Genomic DNA, 27,383 nt, shown 5'->3' on the forward strand with positions numbered 1-27,383 from the left:
TCACAGTGATTTGGAAAGAACACTCTCTTTGAGGCACTCTTTAAAACTATTAAAGAACCATGATTTTGGTATTGTGGATGTTGTTGTTTCATGAATTGCTCATTTTCCTCAGCAAGCTAGGCATTATGAATAAAAGAATGAGATCAGTAAGTGTACTTCTGTTTATGAACTAAGGAAATCAAGTCATGTGAGGACAAACCAATCCAAAGAATTTGCCAGTGATGAAGGCTTGGCCTCTGAGTCACTGTACAGCAAGGGTCTTCACAGATGGAAAGAGGTGGGAGATCTATGACATGGAATCATCAACAGTCTTCCTGCATTGGAGGCACAAATAGATTTGTACTGCAACTTGTCTCCTGATAGAGGATTCTTAGTAACCAAGTCTGTTTAGGACACAGATACCTTATTTACTTAAGACAGTGCATAAAAAATCATTTGTGTATAAAATTATCACGTGTATAGCTTCCACTTTCCCAAGCTTTTTCTTTCACGTGTCACATTTAAAACTCATGCTAACCCTGTAAGGAAGAATGTTCACTTTTTTCCCGATGTACACATGTAGAAACCAAGGCTCTTGAGAGAGTGAGTGACTTGGCAGGATCACAGTGCTCGTGAGTAATAAAGTCAGGCCTTTTATTCTTGGGCTATTGTTCCTCCCACCGCCCCCAAGATGTTTGGAGACTTGAATCTGGAATGTCATCCTTTTTTCTTTTCATCTCTTTTCTCTTTTCAGGCTTTGACTCACTCTTTCTTTAAAATTATGTTCAAAATTCTTCCCCAAGGGGCCATTTCAGAAAGCCCAAGTAGCTTTCCTTTTCCACGTCTCTCAACAACTTGTTTCTGGTATCTATTTTCTAGTATCCATTATTATATTCTAGTATGAATTTTAGCTTTATTCCATTGGTTTGCTTTCTGCTATTTATTCCCCCCTTCTTAGCCCATTAAATCCTCTTTATTATTAATTATAGTACCTCTGACTTCTAGTTATTTACAATCTTTTAAAGTAATATCCAGAGAATAGTAGTTTCAAACATTTGTGTGCATAAGAATGATTTGGGGAGGTTATTAAAGATGGATTTCTCATTGCTTTTCCCATAGGTTCTCATTCTGTATGTCTGGGATCAGATCCAGGAATCTATATGTTATTTTATACAATTTTATTTGTTTTTTTTTTTAAGATTTTATTTATTTTATTTGACAGACAGAGATAACAAGTAGGCAGAGAGGCAGGCAGAGAGAGAGAAGGAAGCAGGCTCCCTGCTAAGCAGAGAGCCCGATGCGGGACTCGATCCCAGGACCCTGAGATCATGACCTGAGCCGAAGGCAGCGGCTTAACCCACTGAGCCACCCAGGCGCCCCTATACAATTTTATTTGTGAGCGTGAGAGAGAACACCTGTGCAGCGGGAGGGACAAAGATAGATCACAGAGAGGGAAAGAGGGAGAAGAGAAGCAGATTCCCTGCTGAGTGAGGAGCCCAACAAGGAGCCTAAGATCATGACCTGAGCCAAAAGCAAGAGTTGGTTGGGATGCTTGGCAAACTGAGCCACCCAGCCATCCCAGAATCTGCATTTTAAATAAGCACCTCAGAGGATTCTGGTGACCACAGAGGATGCAGGTGACCACACTTTCAGACACCTTGCTCTGGAGAACTAAAAACTAGGTTATATACTGTATGTCTATCCTGTGCTCTGTAGGGGATATGGAGGTATAGAAAGACTAACATCTTGATCTCTTGATGTTTATAAACTTTCGGGGGGAGGAGAAGAGCATCGTGTCATCTCCAGTGCTGTGTGATGACAGGCCACGTGGGTGATGTAGACAATAAATGCTTTGGCAATGTAAAGAAGGGAGATCTCACTTCTAGCCAGATTATCATAAATGGCTTCATAAAAGATAGGGATTGAGTTGGGGCTTGAAGAAAAAATAGGTTTCAACTGGATGGAGAAAAGGGATTGTTTCAAAATGTTGGAAGAGTAAAGACAGAGGGTTAAGGGAGTACAACTACTTCTAGGGGATCAGTATATGGAATGATGTGTTTGACCTGAAAAAAGTTTACTCAGGGACATGGTGAGATTTATGCCTTGAAAGATAGGTAGGAGTTAGCTTGAGGAAGAGTCTTGAATTTGGACTCTACTTGCATATATTGGGTAGTTCTTCAAACATGTGAATAATATAATATACCAATGGAGTTTTTAAAAGACTAATCTGGTAGTAAAGTTCAAAGCCCTGAAGTATGTTTAGGGTCAATTGTGCAAATTGTGAGAGGGCCTGGCCTGAACATTTTCGAAACTAGATTCAATAGAGTCTAGAGCTTGACTGGATTGTTAAAGCTGCTGTTGAGATTTTAACCTTCCTGAGTGGGAGAACTGCACACAGCTTCACCACTTTTGAATGTGAGGAAGGAGATGTTTTGAGGTAAGTGGTTTGGTTCTGGATCTAGATAGAATCCAACTTCCTACCCAAAGTTGGAATCTTCTGTACATATGCATAGGTACTTTTGCATAAACATATGAAACCTACTTTTATCAAGTGGAAAGCAAAATGTCTGGAGCTCCTGGGAGAAGGCATGGAGATTTGGGCCCACCCGCGCAAAACCCACTAAGCCAAAGGGAGACACCGTTGTGCTTAGTTATTCAATTTTTAAAATTTTCTAGGCTTAAATTTATGCTTAAAATTTTTTTATGCTGCTACTCTGCAAAGGTTTATCAATTTTTATGAAAGTGACAAATAAATTTATGAATTTCGCTTAGCACTAATACTCTGGGTAGTGAGAGTCTTATAATAGTTTGGAGAGAGAGAACATTTGGTTCCTTTTGCGCACTGTTCAAACAACTCACTTATTTTTATTAAACATGACACGCAAAGCCTGCGCGCGCGCACCCACACCCACCCGATAACCAGTCCTTGTCCTTCAGAAGTCTAATCTCCGAGGAAGAGATCACTATGAGTAAACGGCAACCCCCGAATCCACAAGCCACTGATCAGCAAATCTGTACTCGTTCTGCTGCAGAAGCGAAGGCCTCTGGCTGAAGAACGGGTGGGGCTTAGTGGGATGCTAACTTGGGCACGAGAAACCTCTTCCAGCATGGTGCGGCCACGGAGAACTCTTTGAAGCAGTAGGTGCTCGACTGCCCACACTAGGCGCGAGAAGTTCTCCGAACCACGGTGCCTGAACCACTCAAGAACTACAACCTCATTCCGCAACTACTAATTGCGCGGTTTAGTACCAGTGGAGGTGCCAAGGCCCGCCCAGGAATCCAGCGCCCAACTCCAAACCCACGGACTCCCTTCCTCGCCTTCCCCAGGGTCCCTCCGCCCGTGCATGCAACCGCTCTTTTCCCAGCCCCGACTCCTGCTCCACCCATTTTAGTGATGTAACACCTGGCGCTCTTTCCCGCCCCAGACCTTCAGCCCCATCAGTCGCTGCAGTTCCTCATTGGCCAAGAGATGGGACAAGAACGGGAAAGGGTCCTCGCTTTGCTCTCTAACTGTCCCCTCTAGGTTCTAGCTCTTCTCATAGGCGGTCAGGAGAGCAAACACAGCCTGCCCCGTGGCGCAGGCGTGCAACTGCGATTCCTGGAGGCGGGGCACTTCCCTTCTCTACCAGAAGAATTCATCGCGCTGTTGTGACGTAGAGGCGCACCGCTCGCCGTCCTCACTCACGATTGGCTGTGGCAGAAGTCCGTCACACAACCTCGCCCCATTTCTCAGCCTAACCTCTCCCCTTAACAGACCGTGAAGGAGGCCACGCCTCACCCCGTTCCTGCCGCTTAGCTCTGCGATTGGCTGAGAGAATAGGCATGTTTTCCCACCTCTTACTCCCTCCCGAACGTCCGAGAGGCTGGCGGGACCCTGCGGAAGTTGTCAGTCAATCTCCTCTTTCCCCACCCCTCGCGCGGCCCCTCCTCTGGGCCGCGCGCTCTAGCGCGCGCGCACACGCGCACACACACACTATCCCCCCTCCCTGCGTGCACCCTCCACCTTCTCAAGTTGTAGCGGTCGCCCGCTGGGGTTCTCCGTGGGCGGCGGAAGGGCGCGCGGGGGAGGGGGCTCGGACAGCTCGGCGGTGTGAGGAGCAAGGGTGTGCGCGCCCAGAGCCGGGGCGGCGGGTTACCGCCCCGGGATATGAGGGTCCGGCGCTGACAGGGAAGAGCGGGCACCGCGGCGGCGGCTCGGAAGGGACCCGCGATGGCAGCGCCTCGGGAGGAGGCTCCAAGCAGGGCGGGTTGTGCTGGCAGCGGACAGTGAGGGGCCGGCCGGCCGGCTCGCGAACTGGGCTGAAGAGAAGAGAGGCGCGCTCGGCGTCCGCACCCCCGCGCCCTCGCCTCAGTTGTCCAAACTTCAGGCTCTCTTCCACCCGCCCTCCGCGCCCGAAGTCAACAACTTCTTCACCCCCCTCCGCCCCCGCCCTTGCCTCCGTCAGCCCCGGGAGGTGGCCGCGCGGCGGGGACCAGGAACCCCCGGCCCTGAGATGTGGCCGTGAGGCGGCGGCGGGCGGCGAGGAGAAGCTCGGCGGCGCCCGGGAGCCGGAGGGCGGCGCGGCCGGGGGGACGGGGCGAAGGGGCGCGAGCTCTCCGCGCCTCTCCCCCCCCACCTCCTCCTCCTGCGGCTGCCGGTTCCGTGCACGCAGCAGCCGGAGCTGCCAAGCGCCAGGGCCGCGGCGATGTCGTCGTCGTCGCCGCCGGTGGGGGCTGCCAGCGCCGCCATCTCGGCCTCGGAGAAAGTGGACGGCTTCACCCGGAAATCGGTGCGCAAGGCGCAGAGGCAGAAGCGCTCCCAGGGCTCGTCGCAGTTCCGCAGCCAGGGCAGCCAGGCGGAGCTGCACCCCTTGCCCCAGCTCAAAGGTAACCTCCGAGGGTGCGGCCCCGGGAGGGAGCGCAGGGGCTCGCCCCCGCGCCTCCAGAGCCATTTCCTCCAGGGGGTTCCTTCTGCCGCGCTGGGGCTTGCAGTGTGAGTCGTGTTTCCCACGTTGCTTCCCCCCGCCCCCGCCCGAATCAAACAGGTTTGCTCTTCAGAGTTTCGCTGCTTTTCTTTTCCCCGATTCACCTGAACTCTTCCCATCCTAGAAGATGCCAGCACTCCTCCCCACCTGCGCGCTCGCTCACCTGCCCTCGATGATGGCAGCTCTCCTCCTGCTCCCCGCCAGGTAGTTCTTCCCTCCTGCTCTGTCTGGGCTGGTCTTTCCCGGTTTGGCTTGAACAACCTGCCCTGCCTTCCGACCCGTGCCTGCCCGAGACCCTCTTCCACTTTGCACACACTTCGAGCTCTTCCTTTACTTTCCCAGTTACCCAGCGTCAGCTCTCACCCTCTCCTCGCCCCCCGCTTCCCACGGATTGTTCCCCGGGGTCACGCAGACCGGGGTCTGTTTGCGAGCCTCACGCAGACAGTGCTTAGGAGTTAGCTTGTCTTCAGATTTATTTATAAAGGAACAAGCGTAGCTTAGTTACTGGGTCGTTAGGCTTAAATGGTATAGTTGACTTAAAGAATAGGATGACTTCAAGTACTTTATTGCCAGAGCAGATACACACGGTAAATTTGGAGAAGTGTAAGAGAGTTAGTATTGCTTTGCAGTGGCCTGGGAACTTAGTTCGCGAAGCAGGGGTTCCAGGGGCTGTGTAGGTTGTACAGTAATTCAGATTCGTCTCCGTGCCTAATGCCGTGCAGGAGAACTTGGCTCACTTACTTTTCCCACAAGGTTTCGAGGATTTTTAATAAAATGTTTCCTGGTGGTCTAGTTTATTCTTTGTGCATTACTCTTTTAATTTTACAATTTTCATGTCTTCGCTTTTGATGAGATAGAAATCGTCTTAGAGCAAGGTGATAATGCTTCTAGACATTTAAAACAATTCTTACACCCAAGAAACCTGATGGAAATCAGATCATCTGTTTTACAAGGCATGGAAATTAAAGATCCCATACTAAAATAGGTAAATGTTGAGATTTTTTCAATCCATTTCATCTCCTTCAAGATTAATCTGGTTCCTGTTTGTCTTTGGACCTATGCATCCAGCCTTAGTTTGGCTAGGAGTCTAAAGAAAACCCCAGATCAAATCACAGTTGACCTACAATGGATCTGGAACCCCATTCAGACCCTATACTGCCCTGCCTCTTGGGGTGCTTCTAAATCCAGGACCTCCCACAGCCAGAATCCAGCTCGCTTTTGAAAGGTTTTAAGATATGTGTAGCTTGTGTTGCTGCATTTATCATTTGTTGTTCAGCATGCAAAAATGGTTAAAATTTACGTATCAGGGTCAATGGTAAACCACAATGATAGGCATTGCCAAGATTTGAATTCTTGAGTGATGTCATAGCTATAAAAGAATATCATCTTACCTGTTAGGATGTTGGATTGCTATCCATGGATTTCAAAGTGTAAATTTAATTAAAAACGTTTTTATGTCATTGATTTTTTTTCCATTAAATTGTGAAATTGTTTATAATTGAAGGTTTGCTGCTAGCATTTTTCATATTTGCTTTTTAGTAAGGTATCGTGGATCCTTAGTATTGTTTTCCTCATTAATATATTTTCTTTTATTTAATAAAAATAATTGCATATTAAATATGGTTAGTAGATCAAGCTAGGAGATGCAGCTTTAACACAGTTTTTAAAAGCTTGACAAAAATATGCCGAGTGAGTAATCCTCTAAATTATAAGGTGCATAGTTCAACAAGTTGAAGGTGCCATTGAATGTTTTATTTGTAATATTTGGTCACTAGTATAGAAAAAATAAAACTGGAACTTTAGATTCATTCTGTATATTTAACATTAAAATACAGTATTCTTTAAAAGGAAGATTAGGTATTCAAGATAATTTATGCAAATTGGTAAGACCCTTACTTGGATTGCCCACTAATAAGAGCTACTTTTACTGCAAATGCCAAAGTGCTTGAAAAGTGCTTTTTTAAAAAATTCAGTTGCTTCACATGCTACTTTGGCACTGTACTTGATACCACAGAGTTGTGTGCTTCTTCTGTCTGTAGTAGTTTTTTCCATTTGTGGTCTTAACAAAAACCAGTGGAAAGCCCTTTAGTGTGTGTATGAAAGAGAATTTTTCTTCCTGCTCTGAAATACAATCCTCCTGTGGAGAGATTCAGATATTTGTGGGCAACCAAGATCTTTCAAGTGTTTATACTAACCTGCTTATGTTACACTTTGTCCACATGGATCTAAACTGGAAAGGTGCCAGCTATTTTCCTCAAAGCATACTATGGGTAAGGATTAACAAAATAATCCAACTTTTTCATCTGTAAGAAGTTTATTTGTGCAAAATCATTTAGTAAGTAGGTTGCAGGATTTTAATAGGTAAAATGTTCAGAGAAAACTATTTTGCTATAGAAAATATTTAATAAAAATAAGACTTGTTAAAAGAATTTTTTAAAAACAAACATATCATGTGGGTCCTGAAAATTAAACTGCCTCATTGTATAGCTTAAAAATTTTCTTTCAAAGCACCTTTAAATTTTCTTGTTATGTGAATTTTATAAGCTCCCCCTGAGAGTGAAGTACTAGAAAATAAAAGTAGAAGCATTTGATAAACCATTTTTTTCTGTTTTTAAATTTAAGCTAGTATAGGACTTAATTTTTCTACCTTAAATTTTTCCTCTAGTATCCAACAGTTAGGAAATGTCCAACATTAAAAAAAAATCCGTTATTCACAGTAGAAGTTTTTCAGCCTGTTTTAACCTATTTTGTTTAAGTCTCTGGAAGGATTTATTTGGTAAAGTAGTAGATGCCTTACATTTATATAATTCTTAGCATTTATAAATTGGTTAATACTTTCTTTAATTATAAAACAGTATTGTGTATAGTAAGTGAAATAGTCCAAAGAGGTGTAACTCCTAATCCCCGATATCCCTTGCTTTTTCACACCTACTAAGTAATGCTGTTGCATGACATGCCATAGCTTGGTGTGTTTTTACAAACATTATATTTCATTGGGGCATCCCAGCAACTTTGCAAAACCAGTATCGTTCATATTTTATTGATGAGAAAGTTGAGGCTTAAACAATGTAGTTTCAGGCCTGTGGTTATTTATCTGGTGTTGCAACTCTTAGGGGTACTCAGGTCAACTGATTTCAGTATTTTTGCTGTTAACCTATTTTATAAAAATTTGAATCAATATGATAGAGTTGGGTCATTGGGGTCAGTCCTGGGTCAAAGGTAAATTTTTACTCTTTTCTGGCTTCTCCTTATCTGTAAAATGGGGATAATACCTTCTATCTCCCTAGGATTGTGGGGATCAAGTGAAATAATGTAATTAAAGTATCTAAAAATAGGCAAAGAATGTTAGCTTCCATTCTCTTTTATATTTGAGAGTCCGGATTAAAAATATTTTTTTAATGAAGGATTCACATAAATGGTAAACTTTCCTAGTGAACTTAAAGATTTTATTTATAACCAGTTTTAAGATTTGATTTATGTGAAATAAGGTGAAGCTATATCATTTTTCAGCATAAGTATGGAAGTGGAAATAGGGTAGAGTGAAGAATGTTTAAAATATTAAAAGCTGTAGTTAGACGATTTTTAGCAAGCAAAGTAATTGAGTTAACCAATAGAAATGTATAGATGTGCATTTTTCCTGAGAAACAGCCAGTAAATAGCAAAAAACAGAATGAAATCTGCTTTGAGATGAAGTGAAGAACCGCCTGCTAAGTATCACTCAGATTCTTTGTTGGTATATTCTTAGAAACTGGGTCCCACTGGAGGAATCCAGGCCAGTAACAGAGATGCTGATTTGAAGTGCCTTGCTTACCTTTAGGAAAAAAATGTTTTTCCCTTGAGATACGTGGTCTTTTAGGGTAACTGGAACAGGAACACTGACATGATCTGAAGTTTCTTAACTATTTTAACTTTCTTGTGGTGGGGGAAATATTGACTCAACTTTTAAGGTTTATGGGTCTTCTCAAAGTTAATACCATTTTCTCTAAATCCCAGATCCCTATTTGTAGTTGGATTGGCATTAAAGGAGAGTTGAAATTCCTCTGAATATATCAAGAAAAATGTTCACAAAGGGATATAACACATTTTTGTCATTTTAGGGCTACTTTCTGAAAGTAATGCCAAATTTCTTCTGGAATATTATTTTTTAATAGAAAAATTTTTTAGGATATACTTTCTAGAGAAATTGATAACATAATATCCATTGCTGGCCTCTAGAAGGAAAAATTTTCTAATTAAGTGTAACATCTTCAGAATTCCTATTTAGGGTCAGATTTCTTTTTCCCCCAATTTTATTACCTCCTCTGATCCTTAATTGAATTTTGGATTATTTTATGAAGTGTCTAATTGAATAAAGTGATATTGCAGTAAAATGTATTTAGTTAAAATAGTGTGATCTTTGGAGTAGAGTGCTATCCTGTAAGTAGTAAACTTGAATTGTTTTTCTACATCAGCTTAATCATTTGTAAGAGTCACATTTTGTCTTGATAAAATCACAAAGATGAATTAGTTCTTAATGAGTTTTTGTCTCTCTTTGGCTGACAAAGGCAAGTTTATCAACAAAAATAATATATTTGGAAATAGATTTTTGTGCTTTGTTTTTGAAATTTAACTTTTTTAAACTGTAAGAAGCTGGTAATGGAGACTAGCTTATTTTTATTTTTGTGTTTAGCACTCAGGTTCTCAATTGTGGCTGTACACTTGGAGAACTTTAAAAAATATCAGTGCCAAGGCCCACCCTCAAGAGAGTCTAAATTAATTGGCCTAAGATAGGATAGAGGCATTTGTATTTTTAAAAGCTCCCAGGGTGATTCTAACGTGCAGCCAGCGTTGAGAATCACTAATTTAGCATTATCTGTCTATTGATTTAATTCATTAATTGAGACTTTGTCCTTTTCTCTCTGATACTCATGGCTCATTACCCAGCCTATTAACATTTCCTGCCCTTACTTCACCTCCTGCTATTTACTTTTCACTCTCTTAACTTTGCTGCCCCCTGTGGCTAATCAGATGCTTTCCTGAAGGGATGTTAGTTATATTCTGGAGTTTTAGGTATGAGATGATGATTCTATAGGATTTTTCTGTAGTTATCATAAAACTCAACTGTTAATCATTTTATACTAGGTCTATTTTTCTTTTCTCTGATTTTAGAGCTGGGGCTGAGTAAAATAAAAGTGAGAACATATCATAGAGGGTTTTTAATTCCATCATTCAGGGTAACATGGTTCCAGCCATTTTGGAGTACAGAACTGGTATTTGCTATACACTAAAGGCATTCTTATGCTTCTTTAAAATTTAGAACTAATATTACTGGTGTATACGTTGAATATTAGGTATTAAACAAATGAACTATTATTCTTGAATTTAACTTTTTTTGGTCGTGCCTTGTCCTTGTTTGGCAGCAAGAAATTTTTTTGCACAGTATTTTTACTTCTATCATCTTAATCTTGATTACAGCTTTTTGTTGAAGGTAAAGCATCAAGCACCTGGTACCACTTATAGTTCATGTTCCTATTTTGTTTTTGGTTTTTCTGCTATCCAATTCGAATAAGACTGGTATTTATTGATGTATTGTTTTGAGTCTGTGTTCAGTTGTTATGGAGTAATGTTCTCTGTCCAGAATGAAAGACTTTGAAAGCAGAAGTCATCTGTGTTTTCATATCCCATTGTGGTACCAGATACAGTATTTTGTGCATAGTAAATGTAGTTAGGTAGTTAGAACAACTGTTTTGTCGGAGAGAGATTACCTGTTAGCTGTCTTTTGACTGTCTTCCCTTAACACCCCTTCCTCCACCTAATTACTGATGGTGCTTCTTTCAGCAACGTTTGTTCAGTGATGTTTGATGCTATCTATCAGCAGATTGGTTCTCTTCTATTTTGTTTTTTATTTTAATGTATTTGTGCCTAAGTCTAGTTCAGGTTTTTAAGTAAATAAATTCTGGGCTTTTGATACCATGACAGTAAATAGTAAATGTAGAATTAAAATGAAGGATTGTTTGCTCTTGTATTTTACGGTTTGCAAATGACTGGTTTGTGACATGTAATGTTATTGATAGGTTTTTGCTAGGAAACGTGTTGTGTAAGGTTTGTGTGGAAAAGTAGTACTGGGTTGACTCACAACCTGGACATGTGTATACAAACATTAAATGAACTCAAATAATTAGTTTGCAGTAATTTCTAAAATTGAGTTGCAGTCTTTTATAAGGATGTCCTTGAAGGAGATTAAAGGAACAGATTTTAAATATGTAATTACTTTTAATGCATTATTGTGTAACAAGGAACCTAAATGCTTTGCTGAAAGACTTTTACATGAACAGAGTAGGTTTATACAAAATAAACTCTACGTGTCTGAGCAGGATATTGACTAATAAGCAGTTTCAGACTTACTTTTTAATGTATATATTTGAAGTCTTCCCTGAAGGACTTTGTTTATGTGGGCTTTTTGAATGACCCGAGCCGAAGGCAGATGTGAATTTTAGAAATCCTGCAATTTTGATCAGAACTTCTAAAGAAATATATAATGATTTTTGGAGGACTAATTTGCTGAATATGATAGGCTCACATGATAAAATTCAGAGAACCTGTTTCTAACTTGGACACTGAAGGCAAGGGATTTCTTGGGAACATACTCCTCCTACTGGAATGGTGATGCTAATTGCAGCTACTATAACCTTACCATGATGTTATATCTAGTTGAGCCTTCTAGTGGTGAATGGGACCACAGAAGTTATTGTAGTTTTAGCCTCCACTGGGAATCATTTTTACTCTTGTTCAAAATAAATAGCTTGTCATTTCATCAGAGAAACTTTAATGTAAGAGAAAATACAGGGTTTTTAAGCTCCTAGATATTTTCTCAGGTTTTGCTTTGTTAATGAATAAACTGTATGGACAGTACCTAAAAAAGGTTAAATGTCTGAAACAGGAATTTTTTAATGACTGGACTTAAAACTCATAGTTCAGAAGTGTCAAGTTTTAAATATGGCTTCAAAAATTATACATTTTTTCTTTTAAGTGGTTTTGCCTTTGTTTCACACTCATTGGTAAAAGTTAATCTAGAATAACAGCTGTTATCACAAGTTAGTGATTATTTGAGCACATTGTTAATTCCATGCCTTTAAATTAATAAAGTGAAAAAGATACAGTTTTTATTGTAAACTCTGAATTTTGATTTGGCAAAACAGAGTGCTTCAGACAGACCTTTCTAATGATAAACATCTGCTAGAGCCATAAGTAATCATAATTTCTGTAGGAATATGTATCTGCCTTTTTAAAAAATATTATTTATTTGAGAGAGAGACAGAGAGACAGAGGGAGAGAGAATTCCAGGCAGACTCCCTGCTGAGTGGGGAGCCTGACGCAGGGCTTGATCCCACCACCCAAGACCATGACCTGAGCCAAAACCAGGAGTCATGTTTAACCAACGGAGCCATTCAGGCACCGGTGTATCTGCTTTAAAAACAACAACAAAAAAACAAAAAAAATTTTACACATTCATTCTTTTAATTGGCCAGAGGAAAAATTTTGTTTGCCTGCTGTTAAAACTAGATACATACTTTGCCTTCAAAATTTGGTGCAGAAATATTTTTCCTCTCTTTGGTGTTCATAGAGCTTAAAATTTAGAGATTAAAGCTTTACTTAATATAGTGAATAAAATGACTTTTTGAAATTAAATGTCCCTAGGAACTTGTAGTTTGGTGGGGAATATAGACATGTAAGGCAGTTTTAATTACTGCCATGTTTTGTGATAAGAGTAAGCAGTAGGCGGCTAGGGTAAAATATGGGGGACCTGATCCGGTTTTGGTATGTAAGAAGAGAGATCAGGGAAAGTTTCCTGGAGAAAGCAACAGGTACACTGGGACCTAAACAAGATGTTCAGCTGAGACAGATGGGGTCTGAGAGATCCACCTAATGGGCAATATGAGTGTAGTATATTTGGGGAAGTGCCAACAGTCTTCGTGGCTGTAATAAAGGATACTGTAATAGAAAACTGATGAGAGAAGAGACTGAAGCAACAATTAGGGTCTATACCATAGTCTTGATACCATGTGCTGTGTTTACTCCTGATGGTAGCATGAAGAATGTACTGGGAGATGCAAGTAAGGAACACTAGTTAGGATGCTGGCACAGTAATTCAGACAAGAGATGAAGGTGGCCTTGTCTAAGGCAGGACTTGGTGAGAGGGAGAAACCAATGATGGTACATTTCTAACTTGGTAGTCTAAGTAACATTGGTGACTTAGGCATTCCAGAGGATTGATAGACCTGAAATTTTTGTAAAGTAAGGAATGAATGGAAATTGTTAAAAAGTCAAGTCAGTAAGTATGGACATCTCAGGAAGCTTGGCAATTAGAAAAAAAATTCATCATTAGCTGTGAGGTGCAGAATGGATTGTATTTGGGATATATCTTAGATTGGACTTGTTAATTATTTGAGGGGAGGAGGAGAAGGAAAGGTAGGAATCCAGGGTGACTTCCAGGTGTTCTAGCTTGGACCACTGAGTGAGTGGGTCTACCACCACTGAGAAGGAACACATAAAAGAAGCAACCAGATTTAGAGGGAAAATCCAGAATTGGATTTTGGAAATTTGAAGTTTGAGATATCTCTTGGAGACCCAAGTAAGAATATCAAATAGATTTTTGGGAGCATGAATCATGGAGTGTCCATTTGGTAATTTCTGTGACTTCTAAAAATTAATTAGAAGATTTTCAAATTTGCCTGTTAGAAAATGATCATAGTTTGTGACTTTGGCTACTTGGTCTTCTGGGCAGATTGGTATTATCTGTTCACTATTCAGTGGAATGTTTGTGTACACCACATGGTGTATGTGTGAGGGAGATCACAAAATATGTTGGGACAAGTGCAAGTGCAAATAAGGTTGGAGTTACTTATTTCCTGTTTTCTGCCTTTAGAGTGTAAGTTAAGTGCTCCAAGACCTGAGATCTATATCTTCTTCCCCAGCATTTAAGTAGTCAGTTCTTGGTCTTACTATTTATTGGATAAAATAATGAAGCAAAACCTATTAAATTGACTTAAAGAAAAACACCATTTTGTGTCATGCAGTGATTCATGATTTTATACTGACTTATAACTGAGTCACATAATGTTTGCATACAACCCTAAATTTAGCATTTTGTTGATAAAGAAACCAAAAGAGGTAGGTTATATGTTTGTGCAAGTTATATATAGCTCAGTATCTTTTCAGTTGTTTTTTTTATTCTTCTATAATATCAAACTGAAGATGTGTATTGCCTGCACTAAAGCAATAATAATACCAAATTTCTAACAGTGCAAAGGAGAATTCATAGTAATTGAACCTCATCAAGATATGGATTTCTTGGGACGCCTGGGTGGCTCAGTTGGTTAAGCAGCTGCCTTCAGCTCAGGTCATGATCCCAGCGTCCTGGGATCGAGTCCCACATCGGGCTCCTTGCTCCGCAGGGAGCCTGCTTCTCCCTCTGCCTCTGCCTGCCACTCTGTCTGCCTGTGCTTGATCTCCCTCTCTCTCTCTCTGTCAAATAAATAAATAAAATCTTAAAAAAAAAAAAAAAGATATGGATTTCTTTTAGGTCCTGGGCAAGTAGACCATTATTGAACATTTTTCTAAGAATATTCAGTGCAGAGGATTTTTATTTCTTAAATTGTGCTGATATAAAAATACTTCATTGATCTTCTTTGGTGTCTCCCTTTTAGCACAGTTCCTCCCTTTTTTAAGTAATGTAAAATTTTCATTGGAGAACATTTAACATTTGTTTTATGAATGAGTACTGAGACAGAAGATGAAGTGAACTTTTCATCACTCAGCACTTTTGTCAGAGCTAGAGTTATATTTTGGAGTTAAAGTTATAATCTATAATTAGCAGTTTTAATGAGTTATAGAATATCAAGAATTGATCAGACTGTCTACTTATTTCTGCCTCTCTTTTGGAAATGCTGTGTATATTTCAGTTTCTCTTTACATAAGCTCTGTACACACAGTTTCGGAAAACTTGTATTTGTGGCCACATTAGCGTATTCTTTGTGATCATTATTTCCCAATTTGAGGGAGGAAATAAATTGAGGCAAAATAATTGAGACTTGGATATAAAAGTCAGTTGGACTGATTCTTCTATCACTTTACTGATTTTTTTTTTAATCTATTTATTTGACAGAGAGAGAGAGAGAGATCACAAGTAGGCAGAGAGGCAGGCGAAGAGAGAGGAGGAAGCAGTCTCCCCACCGAGCAGAGAGCCCCAATTCCGGGCTCGATCCCAGGACTCTGAGACTATGACCTGAGCCGAAGGCAGAGGCTTTAACCCACTGAGCCACCCAGGCGCCCCTTACTTTACTGATTTTTACTCTGCTGTAAAATCTCCAGAAAAAAAACAAATTGGACGATGTCATCTCTTTAAGTAGTTTTCCACATACATTTGTCCTTCCAGTGAATGAACTGGCCTAAATTTGAATCCAAAATGGAAACAAAATAGTAAATGTAACAGTGCACCTTTTAAGGGACATTTAGTTTTAATAGTCATATTTCCTTCAGAGGAAATTTCTATCATACACCTAGGAAACTTAAAAATAACCCAGCTTTAACCTAGCTACCAAATACCCAGGCACTGATTTTGGTATTTCATATATTTTGATATCCTGTTTTTAATTTGGACCAACATGGATGACCTTAGACATAACATTTTGATATTTTGAGAATTTCTTCTTCTTCTTCTTCTTCTTTTTTTTTTTAAAGATCTAGAAAAGTTAGCTTCTCCTGTGGAATAGGAATGACTATTTTAGGATACAATACTTGCTGTGAGTCATGAGTGAGTTTCAGTTTTCATGGTTTTCTAAAATAAACTCACTTAAAGACTATGCCATAAGAAATGTCATATTCTTAACTACCCTATTTCCTTTATAATGGCTTTATTATTTTTATAAAAACTTACAGACTTCACTGTTAAAATCAAGTCAAAAAAGAATTGTACAAGGATAGAAAATAAAAACTCCCAGAGGAAACGTTTCTTAAATTTTGAGAATCTTTCCATTTTTTTCCATTAAGTGGGATCATATAATGTATGCCGTTCTGCATGTAACCCGTTACTTACTTTAATTGAATATTATAAATAGCATACTTCTGAGAGGAAAAAATTAAAATTGATTTAGATTTGTTTCTGAATGAAGTTTATATTTCTGGAAGTACTAAATCGAATTATTTTAAACCTTGATTAGAAAAATCCCTTATGTTAGGAGGGGGTAGGGAAAGGGTGGTTGGGTTATGGACATTGGGGAAGGTATGTGCTATGGTGAGTGCTGTGAAGTGTGTACCCCTGTACACACACAGACCTGTACCCCTGGGGCTAATAAGACATTATATGTGAATAAAAAATAAAAAAAAAATTAAAAATTCCTCATAGTAAAAGGAGAGGAAATAATTTCTAAGAACACTGCTGTTTGATTTTAGGGAGGTTGTACATGGATCTTTTAGAAAACCTGATTAAAGAAATGCATCATCTTCTCAGAAAATATTGTATACAATATTGTGTATATAATTTTAGGGTTCTTGGATTCACCACCACCACCACCACCATCACCACCCTGAAGCCCATCTGTGGTCTGATGGTGGAAGGAAGTCAGTGTTTGTAGACCTTGAGGCCTGTTCTAGAGACTTGAACAACGTTGTTAAGTTGTTAATCCCTTCCCTTAACAAGGTAGCAGGTGTTTCTACAGGGAAGAGAGGTTGCCAGATGGATCCTCATCACAGTCATCAAAACTGAAAATAGCTGTAGAGGCATTGATCTGTAAAGATTTGCTTAATACTTCTTGTTCCCCAAAAATTCCAAATGAGAAACAAAATGCTTGTAAGAGCCTGTTTAATTTAATGAATAACAGGCTTTATATTCAAATTGAATTAATAAGCAAAAAACAAAAAAGCAAAAAAACAATGTTTCATAATTTATCACATAGGAAAAAACAGAAACCAAAAAACAAATTGAATTAAACAGATGACATAGATATTCCTTTTATAGGCATATCTGAAAGATATTGCCTGCTTGGTTCTAAACCACCCCCACAATAAATATCACAATAAAGTGAGTCAAATGAACTTTTTATTTCCCAGTGCATAAAAAAGTTATATTAACACTGTACTATATAGTCTTTAAAGTGTGCAGTAGCATTATGTCAAATAAAAAAAGTACTTACCTTAATTTAAAAATACTTATTGCTTAAAAATGCTAGTCATCAGCCTTCAGAAAGTCGTAGTCACTGATTGTAGGTCACCATAACAAATAAAATAATGAAAAAGTTTGAAATATTCCAAGAATTACCGAAGTATGACATAGAGACATGAAGTGAGCAAATGCTGTCAGAAAAATGGTGCCGGTAGACTTACTCAGTGCAGCGTTGACACAAAGCTTCAATTTGTAAAAAAAAAAAAAAAAAAAAAAAAAAATTCAGTATCTGCGAACTGCAATGAAATGAGTTAATATGCCTGTACTCTCTCAAGAGCCTGTTTTTCTGTATTCTCCTTCCAAAAGTCCAAGTTTCTACAATCCAAGGAATTCATATAATAAGCCCCATTAGCTCTCTTCATTTCTTGTTCTTTTCTACTTTATCAGAAGTTGTTTTCAAAGACAAAAAATAACAAAGTTAATTTTTTTGAGATTAAAAAACAGTGCCTATCCTTTTAAAATATAATAGTTGTGGATGTATTCACATTTGAATAGTGATGGAATAAAGCATAGAAATATTCTTTAAAGTTTGGATAGTATTTTAGCAGTTTTATTAAAACAATATTTGTATATCAGGACTCACTATCAAATTGATAGGGTGCATGTATTCAGATTTCCTAAAAGGTTATCCCTCCACAGTTCTTCTCCAACCATTTTTCAATTTTCATGAAATCATAAATCCTTAACAAAGTTCTGTTTGCATTGCTGTGAATCACTTGTTAATAAATGTTTCTATTGTTCCTTTATAATAGTTTGATCCTCTAAAGTTTCAAATAAAAGCTGATTTTAGAGTCTTAGTTATTAATGTTCTAGGAGTATTGCCAAAAAAAGCTACATGTCCTATATTCTGTGCCAGTTTCTTAAATTAGAATCTTGGATTGCATCCTCAGCGTGTCACTGTAGTGGTATTGCTGGGTTGCTATGATACAGTGCTTGTTCTATAATTTGTAGCATGAATCCTATATGAGTTCCTACTTTAGATTTCAAAAATGTGAGTACCAGTAATTGGAAATATGACACGTTTTTCCTTTAAGGAAAATTATACCTATAAAATTTATTTCTGTTACAAATTATACTTAATCCTTTATTTATTCTTAGATCTAAAATAGAGTTTTAACAATGAACATTTTGAAGTAATTTGGTTATCCTTAAGTTTAATTTATCACATTGACTTTTATGAAAACGGGCAAGAAAAGAAAGGTTTTATGATAACGAATGTATTAAAATTTCATTCTTTTTCTATAGGGTATTTGAGGTCTTAAGAGAAATGAATAGATTTTCTGGTACCATGAATTTGAGACTATACCAGCAAAACTACATTACAAGGGGAAAACTTCAAATTATCTTACTTTATGGAATTTATTCTTTTTTATTCAGTGAACTGTTCTTAAAACCAAACCTATGTAGCCCTATTGATAAAATATTATTCTTTTTCCTTTTATGTGGTGGTTTTTGTGTTTTCATTTATATGTTCCGTAGAAATTAGTATAGATGGCATAAAGACAAAACGGGTATCCTAGGCATGTGTTGTGTATACATTTGTGGCAGAATGAAGTTTTTATAATTATTGGTTAGTGGCATTTGACCTTTAAATCATAACTGATCTTTAAACTTTTACTTGCTTTTAATGCTTTAAACTTTGAATGTTTTACATATTTGATATGAAAGTGTTTTAGAGACCAGGACTGAACTAAAATTTGTTAAAAGCTTTATTGAGATATAATTCATAAACCATATGATTCACCCATTTAAAGTGTACAATTCAGTGGCTTTTAGTATATGTATAGATATGTACAACCATCCCTATAGTCAATTTTAGAACATTTTCATAATCTCAAAAAGAAATGCCATACCTTTTAAGTATTACTCCTCATCTCATCCATCGCCTTCCCTAAGCAATCATTAATCTACTTTCTGTTTCTATAGAGTTCCCTGTTCTGGACATTTTATATGAATGGAATCATATATAGTCTTTTGTTAAGTTTTTTATACCACTGGCTTCTTTTCACCTAGCATAATATTTTCAGGTTTTGTTCATGTGGTAGATGTTTCAGTACTTCATTCCTGTTATGACTAAGTGATCCATTGTATGGCTGTAGCACCACATTTTATTTGTTCATTCATCAGTTGATGGACATTTGAGTTTCCAACTTTTGGTTATTATGAATAATGTTACTATAAACATTTGTGTACAAGGTTTTTTTAAAAATATTTTATTTATTTATTTGACAGAGATCACAAGTAGGCAGAGAGGCAGGCAGAAAGAGAGAGAGAAGAGGAAGCAGGCTCCCTGCAGAGCAGAGAGCCCAACATGGGGCTCGATCCCAGGACCCTGGGATCATGACCTAAGCCGAAGGCAGAGGCTTTAACCCACTGAGCCACCCAGGCGCCCCTGTGTACAAGTTTTTATGTAGGCATACGTTTTAATTTCTCTTGAGTACATACCTAGGAGTAGAATTGCTGGGTCATATGTAATTCTTTGTTCATTCGTTTGTTTAAGATTTTATTTATTTGAGTGAGAGAATGCCATGAGCAAGTGGGAGGGATAGAGGAGAGGGAGAATCAAAGTATTTCCTGATTTTCCTTTGATACGTTCTTTGATACATTATTTAGGAGTGTCTGTGGTTTTAATTTCTACATATTTGTGAGTTTCCTAGTTTGTTTTCTGTTACTGATTTATAATTTCATTCTACCATGGTCAGAGGACACACTTTGTAGTATTTATGTTTTTAAATTTTTTGAGGTTGATTTTATGACCTGGCATATGGTCTGTCCTGGAGACTTCCATGTGCACTTGAGAATATATATTCTGCTGATGTTGGGTGGAGTATTCTATAGTAAATATAAATTCTATGGTGTTCTATAGAATTGTGTTAGGTCTAGTTGATTTATAGTGTTAAATCTTATATTCCCTTGATCTTCTGTCTAGTTCTATCCATTATTAAAAATGAGATATTGAAGTCTCCAACTGTTATTGTTGAAGTATCCATTTCTTTCTTCACTTTTGTTTTTGCTTCATATATTTTGGAACTCTTGGTGCACATATTTTTTTAATTGTCACATCTTACTCATGAACAACCCTTTTATCATAAAATGATTATCTCTAATAAATTTTTTTGTTGTTTTAAAATCTGTTTATCTGATAGAGGTATACCACTCTAGACTTGTGTTTGTTTGCATGATATATCACTTCCCACATTTTACTTTCAGTCTATTTGTGTCTTTGAATCTATGGCTTATATTTTGGAGCATATAGTTAGGTCTCTTTAAATTCAGTCCTTTTAATTGGATTGTTTAACCCATTTATATTTAATGTTATTTGTTGATCTAGTGGGATTTATGCCTGCCATTTTACTTTCCTTTTTCTATGTCTCATGTCTTTGGGCTGTATTTTTCCTTTTCTGCTTTCTTTAGTATTAGGTGAATATTTTTCAAAGCAGCATTTAAGTTTGTTTAATGATTTTTTTTTTTTAAACTACATCTTTTTGAGTTTATTTTTTGTGGTTGTTTTTGGGCTTATCCTATACATATTAATAGAATCAACTTCAGATTTATATTAGCTTAGTGCTGGTGAGATAGAGAAACATTGCTTTTATATTCCTTTATTTCCTTTCCCCCCTTTTTAAGGCATATTGTTATTTAGTTATATTTATTAGTGTTCTATACCCAATAGTACATTGTTGTAGTTATTACTTTACCATCAGTAGTTATTTCTTTACCAACAGTAGTTATTTCTTTACCATCAGTAGTTATTTCTTTAACCCAGTACAGGTTTGCTCCCACCCACCTCCTTTGTGCTGTTATTGGCAAATGTATTACGTTTCTATATGGTAATGATCTAACATCATTTTATATTTATATTTATTCATACATATAATGTGTATATGTATATCTGTAAGTATATGTATAATATATCCATATCCATATCTATCTGTAAATATATATATAAATATATCTGTATATATATGTGTATCTGTACATGTATGTATATATTACTTTATATAGTAGGGGTTTTTTTTTAATCCTTTAAGAGAAAAAAGAAAATAAATGCATTAATACTGCCTTTTATAATTACATAATTAACTTTAGTGGAGCTGTTTTTTGTGTATGGATTTGAATTACTTTGGTGGTCACTTGCTTTCAGCCTGATGGAATTCTTTTAGTGTTTCTTGTAAGGTAACACTAGCCTCTCAGTTTTTGTTTATTGGGAATGTCTTTATTTCACCTTAATTTAGAATGATAGCTTTGATGGATATAGGATTTTTGGTGACAAGTTTTTTTGTTTCATTTTGGGGGGGTTTTGGTTTGTTTTGAGCAGTTTGAGTATGTTAGTTTGTTTCCTAGCTTCTGCTATTTCTGCAGAGAAGTCAGCTGTTAATCTTAGCTCTTGTGAGTAATTAGTTGTTTTTCTTTTCCTGCTTTCAAGATTTTCTCCTTGTCTTTTGACTTTCAGCACTTTTATTATGGTGTAGCTGGGAATCTCCTTGAATTTTTCTTTGAGCTTTCTGGGTATGTATATTAGTGTTACTCAGTAAATTTGGGAAGTTTTCAGTCTTCTCTTTTTTTCTCATTGTCCTTTTGTACTGCTCTTATGTGCATGTGGTATGTTATATGGTGTCGCACAAATCTCTGAAGTACTGTTCATTTTTCTTCACCTTTTTTACTCTAATCAGATTTCATAATCTCTTTTAGTTTATCTTCAAACTTCCCTAATTTTTTCTTCTGACATTTCACATCTACTGTTGAGTCCTAGAGAGTTTCTCATTTTGTTATTGTACTTTTTAATGCAGAATTTTCATCTTTCTCTCTGGTTTGTTGTTGTTAATTCAGTCTCTTTATCTATATCCTCTATTTGATGTGACATTATCACATCTTCTTTACTTCATTAGTTATGGTTACCGTTAGTTCTTTGAGTATATATAATGGCCACTTTGAAGTCATTTTCTATTAGTTGCTCTCACAGGCAGTTTCTGTTGCCTCCTTTTTTTTTTTTCCTTTGTATATGGGACATAGTTTCCTGTTTCTTTCTTTCTTTTTTTTTTAAATTTATTTATTTTCAGAAAAACAGTATTCATTATTTTTTCACCACACCCAGTGCTCCATGCAATCCGTGCCCTCTATAATACCCACCACTTGGTACTCCAACCTCCCACCCCCCACCACTTCAAACCCCTCAGATTGTTTTTCAGAGTCCATAGTCTCTCTTGCTTGATTCACCTCCCCTTCCAATTTACCCCAGCTCCCTTCTCTTCTCTAACTCCCCTAGTTTCCTGTTTCTTTGTGTATCTTATAATCTTTTTTGTTGTAAACCGAACATTTTATATAATGTATTTTATTTTATTATTTAAAGATTTTATTTATTTATTTGACAGAGATCACAAGTAGGCAGAGGCAGGCAGAGAGAGAGAGAGAGAAGGAAGCAGGCTCCCTGCCGAGCAGAGAGCCCAATGTGGGACTCCATCCCAGGACCCTGAGATCATGACCTGAGCCGAAGGCAGAGGCTTAACCCACTGAGCCACCCAGGCACCCTTAGATAATGTATTTTAATGTATTATAGCAACACAATACTGGGTACTGGTCCTACCCCTCAGAGGTGGTGTTATTTGTTTGTTTAGTAATTGGTTTAATGTTGTTCTTCAGAGAGGTGCAGCTTTAGGCATGCCAGTAGGCACTCTGAAATGACAGATGCTTTGGACAGGGCTCTCTTTATGTTTTCCTAACTACACCCCCAACTTTAAATTCCAGTGACTTCCACCTTGTTTAATTGTTTTCAACAATGCTCTGGGGCATAAATTGTTGTTCTGATTTTTTCTGACTAATCCAGTCAAATTCAGGCTCCTTTGGAGGAATAATTCCTGAGGTCAGTGTTTGATATTTGTTCTGACACCAGGAGGGCTTCTCTAAGCTGTTTCTTTCCCTGGTAGTCTCCTGCAAATTAGCTGGTTAAAACCTGTTTCCTCATTGAATCTACACATTTTCCGATTGCCTTTCACCACAACTCCCACTTTTTTTTGAGAGCACCCTAAACTTTGAACTTCTCTGTGCTCTGTTAAAAAAGAAAAGTCAGTTCCTTTGGGAAGAGACTTAATAGCTGTTTTATGGCTTGCTTCCCCAGGCAAAATTTCTGAGTTAGGGCTCCAGAGTTGGGTGATGATAGGGATAATGGCATGTTTCTCCCTGGGTGACACCCTGCTCCAGGAGCTGAGCAGGAGATGGAAAGGCAGCGATAGCTTGAGATCTTTTTGGATCGTTTGATTTACCTCTTCCATCATGGAACCACCACCTTTATAGATCAGGACTAAGGTAATGGCAGCCCCAGTATTCTCAGTGGTGCTGTACCAAGTAGAGCCTCTGTCCCATGAGCTGGGCAAAAGAAGGGAGTTCCTCTTAACCCCACTGACCCAGAGCTTAGTCTCAGAAATAGATTGCTGTGGGCAGGGTGAGAATGCCAAAATGATGTTCCTTACTTGAAGAAAGCTATCTGACAGGGAGCTAATGGTAAGAGGGATCCTTGTGTTCTTGGCTAGTGGAGTGGAGTTTCTGTTTAGCTAAGCTGGGAGGAGAGAGGCAGGTAGCTTTATTCAAAAACACACATTCTTATTATTCTTAACAAATTTTCATAAGTATTCTTAGATGTTTCCTCATTTGCTGTTTGTCTTAGGACCATTTCCAGAGGCTTTCAAAGTTTGTGTTAAAAATAATTTTCATCTGGGGTGCCTGGGTGGCTCAGTGGGTTAAAGCCTCTGCCTTCCGCTCAGGTCATGGGCTCAGGGTTTTGGGATCAAGCCCCCGCATCGGGCTCTCTGCTCCGCAGGGAGCGCCTCTTCCCTTCCTCTCTCTGCCTGCCTCTCTGCCTACTTGTGATCTCTGTCAAATAAATAAATAAAATCTTAATAATAATAATAATTTTCATCTGTTTCCCTGGGCAGCAGTTCTGGTGGAGCTTTTTACCTTGTCTTGCTAGAAGTTGTACTTCCTGTGGTTAAAATTTTAGCTTGTTTTTTAGTAATAATTTGTACCTTACTCTTACCTAGGTATTTATAGCTTTCAAGTATATAATCATGCCAATAAATTTGAAAAAGGAATTAGGAAAATCCCTTGAAATAAATAGCTTTCTGAAACTGACACAAAAAGAACAAAAATCTGGGCAATTCCTATACCTATTTAATTAAATTATTAAAAACCCTATCAAGGACATTTTAAGAAAATGAAGTTAAAACCAATATCCCTTAGATATAAAAATGTTATACAGAATACTGATAAATTGAATTTAGCCACATATAAATAGGATAATACATCATGATTACAAAGGATTCATGCCAGAATCCAAGGTTGATTTTATATTAAAAAATGACTTTCGGGGCACCTGGGTGGCTCAGTGGGTTAAGCCGCTACCTTCGGCTCAGGTCATGATCTCAGGGTCCTGGGATCGAGTCCTGCATCGGGCTCTCTGCTTGGCGGGGAGCCTGCTTCTCTCTCCCTCTCTCTCTGTCTGCTGTGATCTCTCTCTCTGTCAAATAAATAAATAAATAAATAAATAAATGACTTTCTGGGTGCTGGATGGCTCAGTCAGTTAAGCTTCTGACTCTTTGTTTTGGTTCAGGTCATGATCTTGGGGTTCTGAGATCGAGCCCCAGACTCACAGACAGCATGAAGTCTACTTGGGATTTTTCTGTCTCTGTCCCTCCCCCCATCAATGCATGTGTGTGTGTCCTCACTCACTCTCAAAAAATTTTTTTTAAAAGACTTGCTGTATAAGCAGTTTTATCATCACTTAACTTAAATAGAAAAATAGAAATTCCTTCTCTATTAATTCCTTTCTCTCTAGTACTTTAATGTTTAAATTACAGCCACCTCATTAACCCTGATCTCCACTTCTGGCTCAGTAAGGCTGTTGCATTATGAGGCTTCTTCTTATGGTACAGTCTGGAAAGTGCTAACAGAGAGCTGGTATGACTGCAGGCCTTCTCTGTTTTCCTTCTCTCAAGGATCATAGTCCCATATTACCTGTTTTCAAGCATCTGAGAGCAGTTATTTCACATATTTTGTCCAGTTTTTAATAGTTTACAGGGGGAATACTTGTCTGCTGGAAGCATAAATGTTCCCCACACTTTCTGTCTTCTTCTGCAATAGGTATAATGTGATAGTATGGCATTTCATACATAAATTCGTATATATGGTTTTTACATACTTATATTTTTCTGCTTTCCAGTGTGGTTGAATGTATTTTCATATTTATTGGTCATTTATGTTTCATGTCTCCTTCTTTTCTATAGACTTGTCTTTTTCTTACTGATTTATAGATGTTCTTTTGTGCATTCTGGATGCCAGTCCAGAGTTGATTATAAAATGAAATATTTTATAGTTTTCCTATTCACATTTGGTCTTTTAGTTCTCTGGTTGGAATTAATTTTTATGAATGGTGTGAGGGAGGGATCTAATTTTTTTTCCTTATGAATTATCAGTGGTCCTCGCATAATTTTTTGAATGAAAATTCACTACTGACATTTTTAAAAACGCAACTCTATTATGTATTAACCTTCTGTATATGCACACTAGGATGTCACAAGTTACCTTATTTTTTCTTTTCCAATGGTATTTTTGTCTATCCCTGTCCCAAAGCCTGTAGTTTTAATTAGTATATATAGTAAGATTAGTCTTTTCTTCTTCATCTTAAAAATCATCTTGACTTTTCATCTTTCCTGAAGAATTTTAAGAGCAACTCTTCAACTTCCAACAAAACACCCTCTTGATTAATTGCATCATGTTGCAATCCAAATTTCATTCCCTTTATATTCATTGGAGAAGACACTGAGTCTTCTCTTTCATGAATAATGGTATATCTCTGTTATTTATATCTTTTATATATTTCATAAAAGTTTTGTAACTTTTTTCATAAGAGTCTTTCTTGTCTTTTTGTTAGACCTCTCAAATTACTTAGCCTGGAACTCAGTCACCATATTTGAGAAAGCTCAGGGCACATGGAGAGGCCACATGTGGGGCTTCTAGCACTAGCCCCAGTTGGACTTTCAGTCAAAAGCCTGAATTAACTATCAGACATGAATAATTTAGCCTTCACAGGATTCCACCTCTTAGCTTTTCTTAAAGCCTCTAGTTGAGGCTTTAAGACATCATGGAGCAGAGATAAGTTGTTCTTTCTGTGTGTTCTCTGAATTTCCGACCCAAAGAAACTGTGATAATAACTATTGTTTTAAGCCACTAAATTTGGGATAATGTGTTATTAAGCATTAGAAAATTAAAACACCAAATATCATTCTGATTATGATTTGGCTGCTTCTTTAGGCCTGCCTAAGGAATACATAACTGGAATATTCTAATAAAGTAGACTGAGGAATGATTTTTCATCCTAAATTAATAAACTGGCATTTATTACTATGTCATAAACTTGGTTAATTAATACTTGTACTGTGTATGATAAAAAGAAACCATGTATTAGAGCATATAAGACAGAGGAATGGACTCAGACATTATTTAGTGGTACAGTCTTCCTAAATAAGCTTCATAAACTGACACCAAAGAGTATAGTGTAAAACTTCCTTACCACATTTTCATAAAGATTCTAAATCTTCAAAAAATTTTTCACAAAATTTGCCAATATCAGGTGAATTAGTATAATCAACCAGACTATATACTCAACTATGTAAGTATTTTCTGAAAGTTTATCCTATGAGGAAGAACCAATCTTGAAAGTCACATAGCCTCACTTTTATGACCTAGAGTTGAAAGTTGGATAGCTTCACTGAGTTTGTTCCCTAGAGGCAAGTCACCAAGTCCAGCCCATATTCATAAAAGATTAAATTAAATGTTTTGAAGGGAAGAGTGTCAGATAATTGTGGACAAATTTAAAACTAGTACACTTGCTAAGTATGAAATTAGAACCAAGGAAGTTTTATAAATAATGGTATTAGGCTAATATATCCTATTTCTCTCATAGGGGATATAGTCATGTTTAAAGACCATCAATGATACTGGTAGACTTGAAATCTCTTGGCTAAAGTTTTTTTCTCATTGGTTAGTGTTTAGGTGGGTGCTGTCTTGTGTTTGCTTCTGAAGAGGTTAAAAAATAATGAGAGAGTGCATTCCAAGCTGTGCATATAAAACAGGAAATTTCCAAATGTTAGCATAAATGGAACATGGGATATAAAAGGGGGAGTAATGGGAAATGAACTTGGAAGGGTGGTGCCTCTCAGTTTCTCCTCCTCTTTTCACCTTCAACTTTC

At 37.8% G+C, this 27,383-nt stretch overlaps 1 protein-coding gene and 1 long non-coding RNA gene across 6 annotated transcripts in view; one reads left to right on the forward strand and one right to left on the reverse strand.

Annotated features, from left to right (window-relative positions):
• Positions 1-6,476, reverse strand: part of LOC309849650 — a 56,269-nt gene extending 49,793 nt beyond the window's left edge. The window contains exon 1 of one of the 2 annotated variants that reach the window (XR_014303808.1): positions 5,107-6,476. This is a non-coding gene — a long non-coding RNA (uncharacterized lncRNA). The remainder of the gene's footprint in view (positions 1-5,106) is intronic. The other variant, XR_014303809.1, reaches the window with a different exon arrangement.
• The window catches only part of PPP2R5A (protein phosphatase 2 regulatory subunit B'alpha), a 60,995-nt gene continuing 37,398 nt past the window's right edge, over positions 3,787-27,383 (forward strand). For 2 of the 4 annotated variants that reach the window (XM_082702401.1, XM_082702403.1), the window contains exon 1: positions 3,787-4,845. In XM_082702401.1, coding sequence (XP_082558527.1) covers positions 3,802-4,845 — 1,044 coding nt within the window. In that variant the 5' untranslated portion in view covers positions 3,787-3,801. Of the gene's footprint in view, positions 4,846-5,067; positions 5,148-27,383 lie in introns of all 4 variants that reach the window. The other 2 variants (XM_082702404.1, XM_082702402.1) reach the window with 2 other exon arrangements.

This window comes from Mustela nivalis (assembly GCF_964662115.1).
Source record: "Mustela nivalis genome assembly, chromosome: 16".
Taxonomy (NCBI): domain Eukaryota; kingdom Metazoa; phylum Chordata; class Mammalia; order Carnivora; family Mustelidae; genus Mustela; species Mustela nivalis.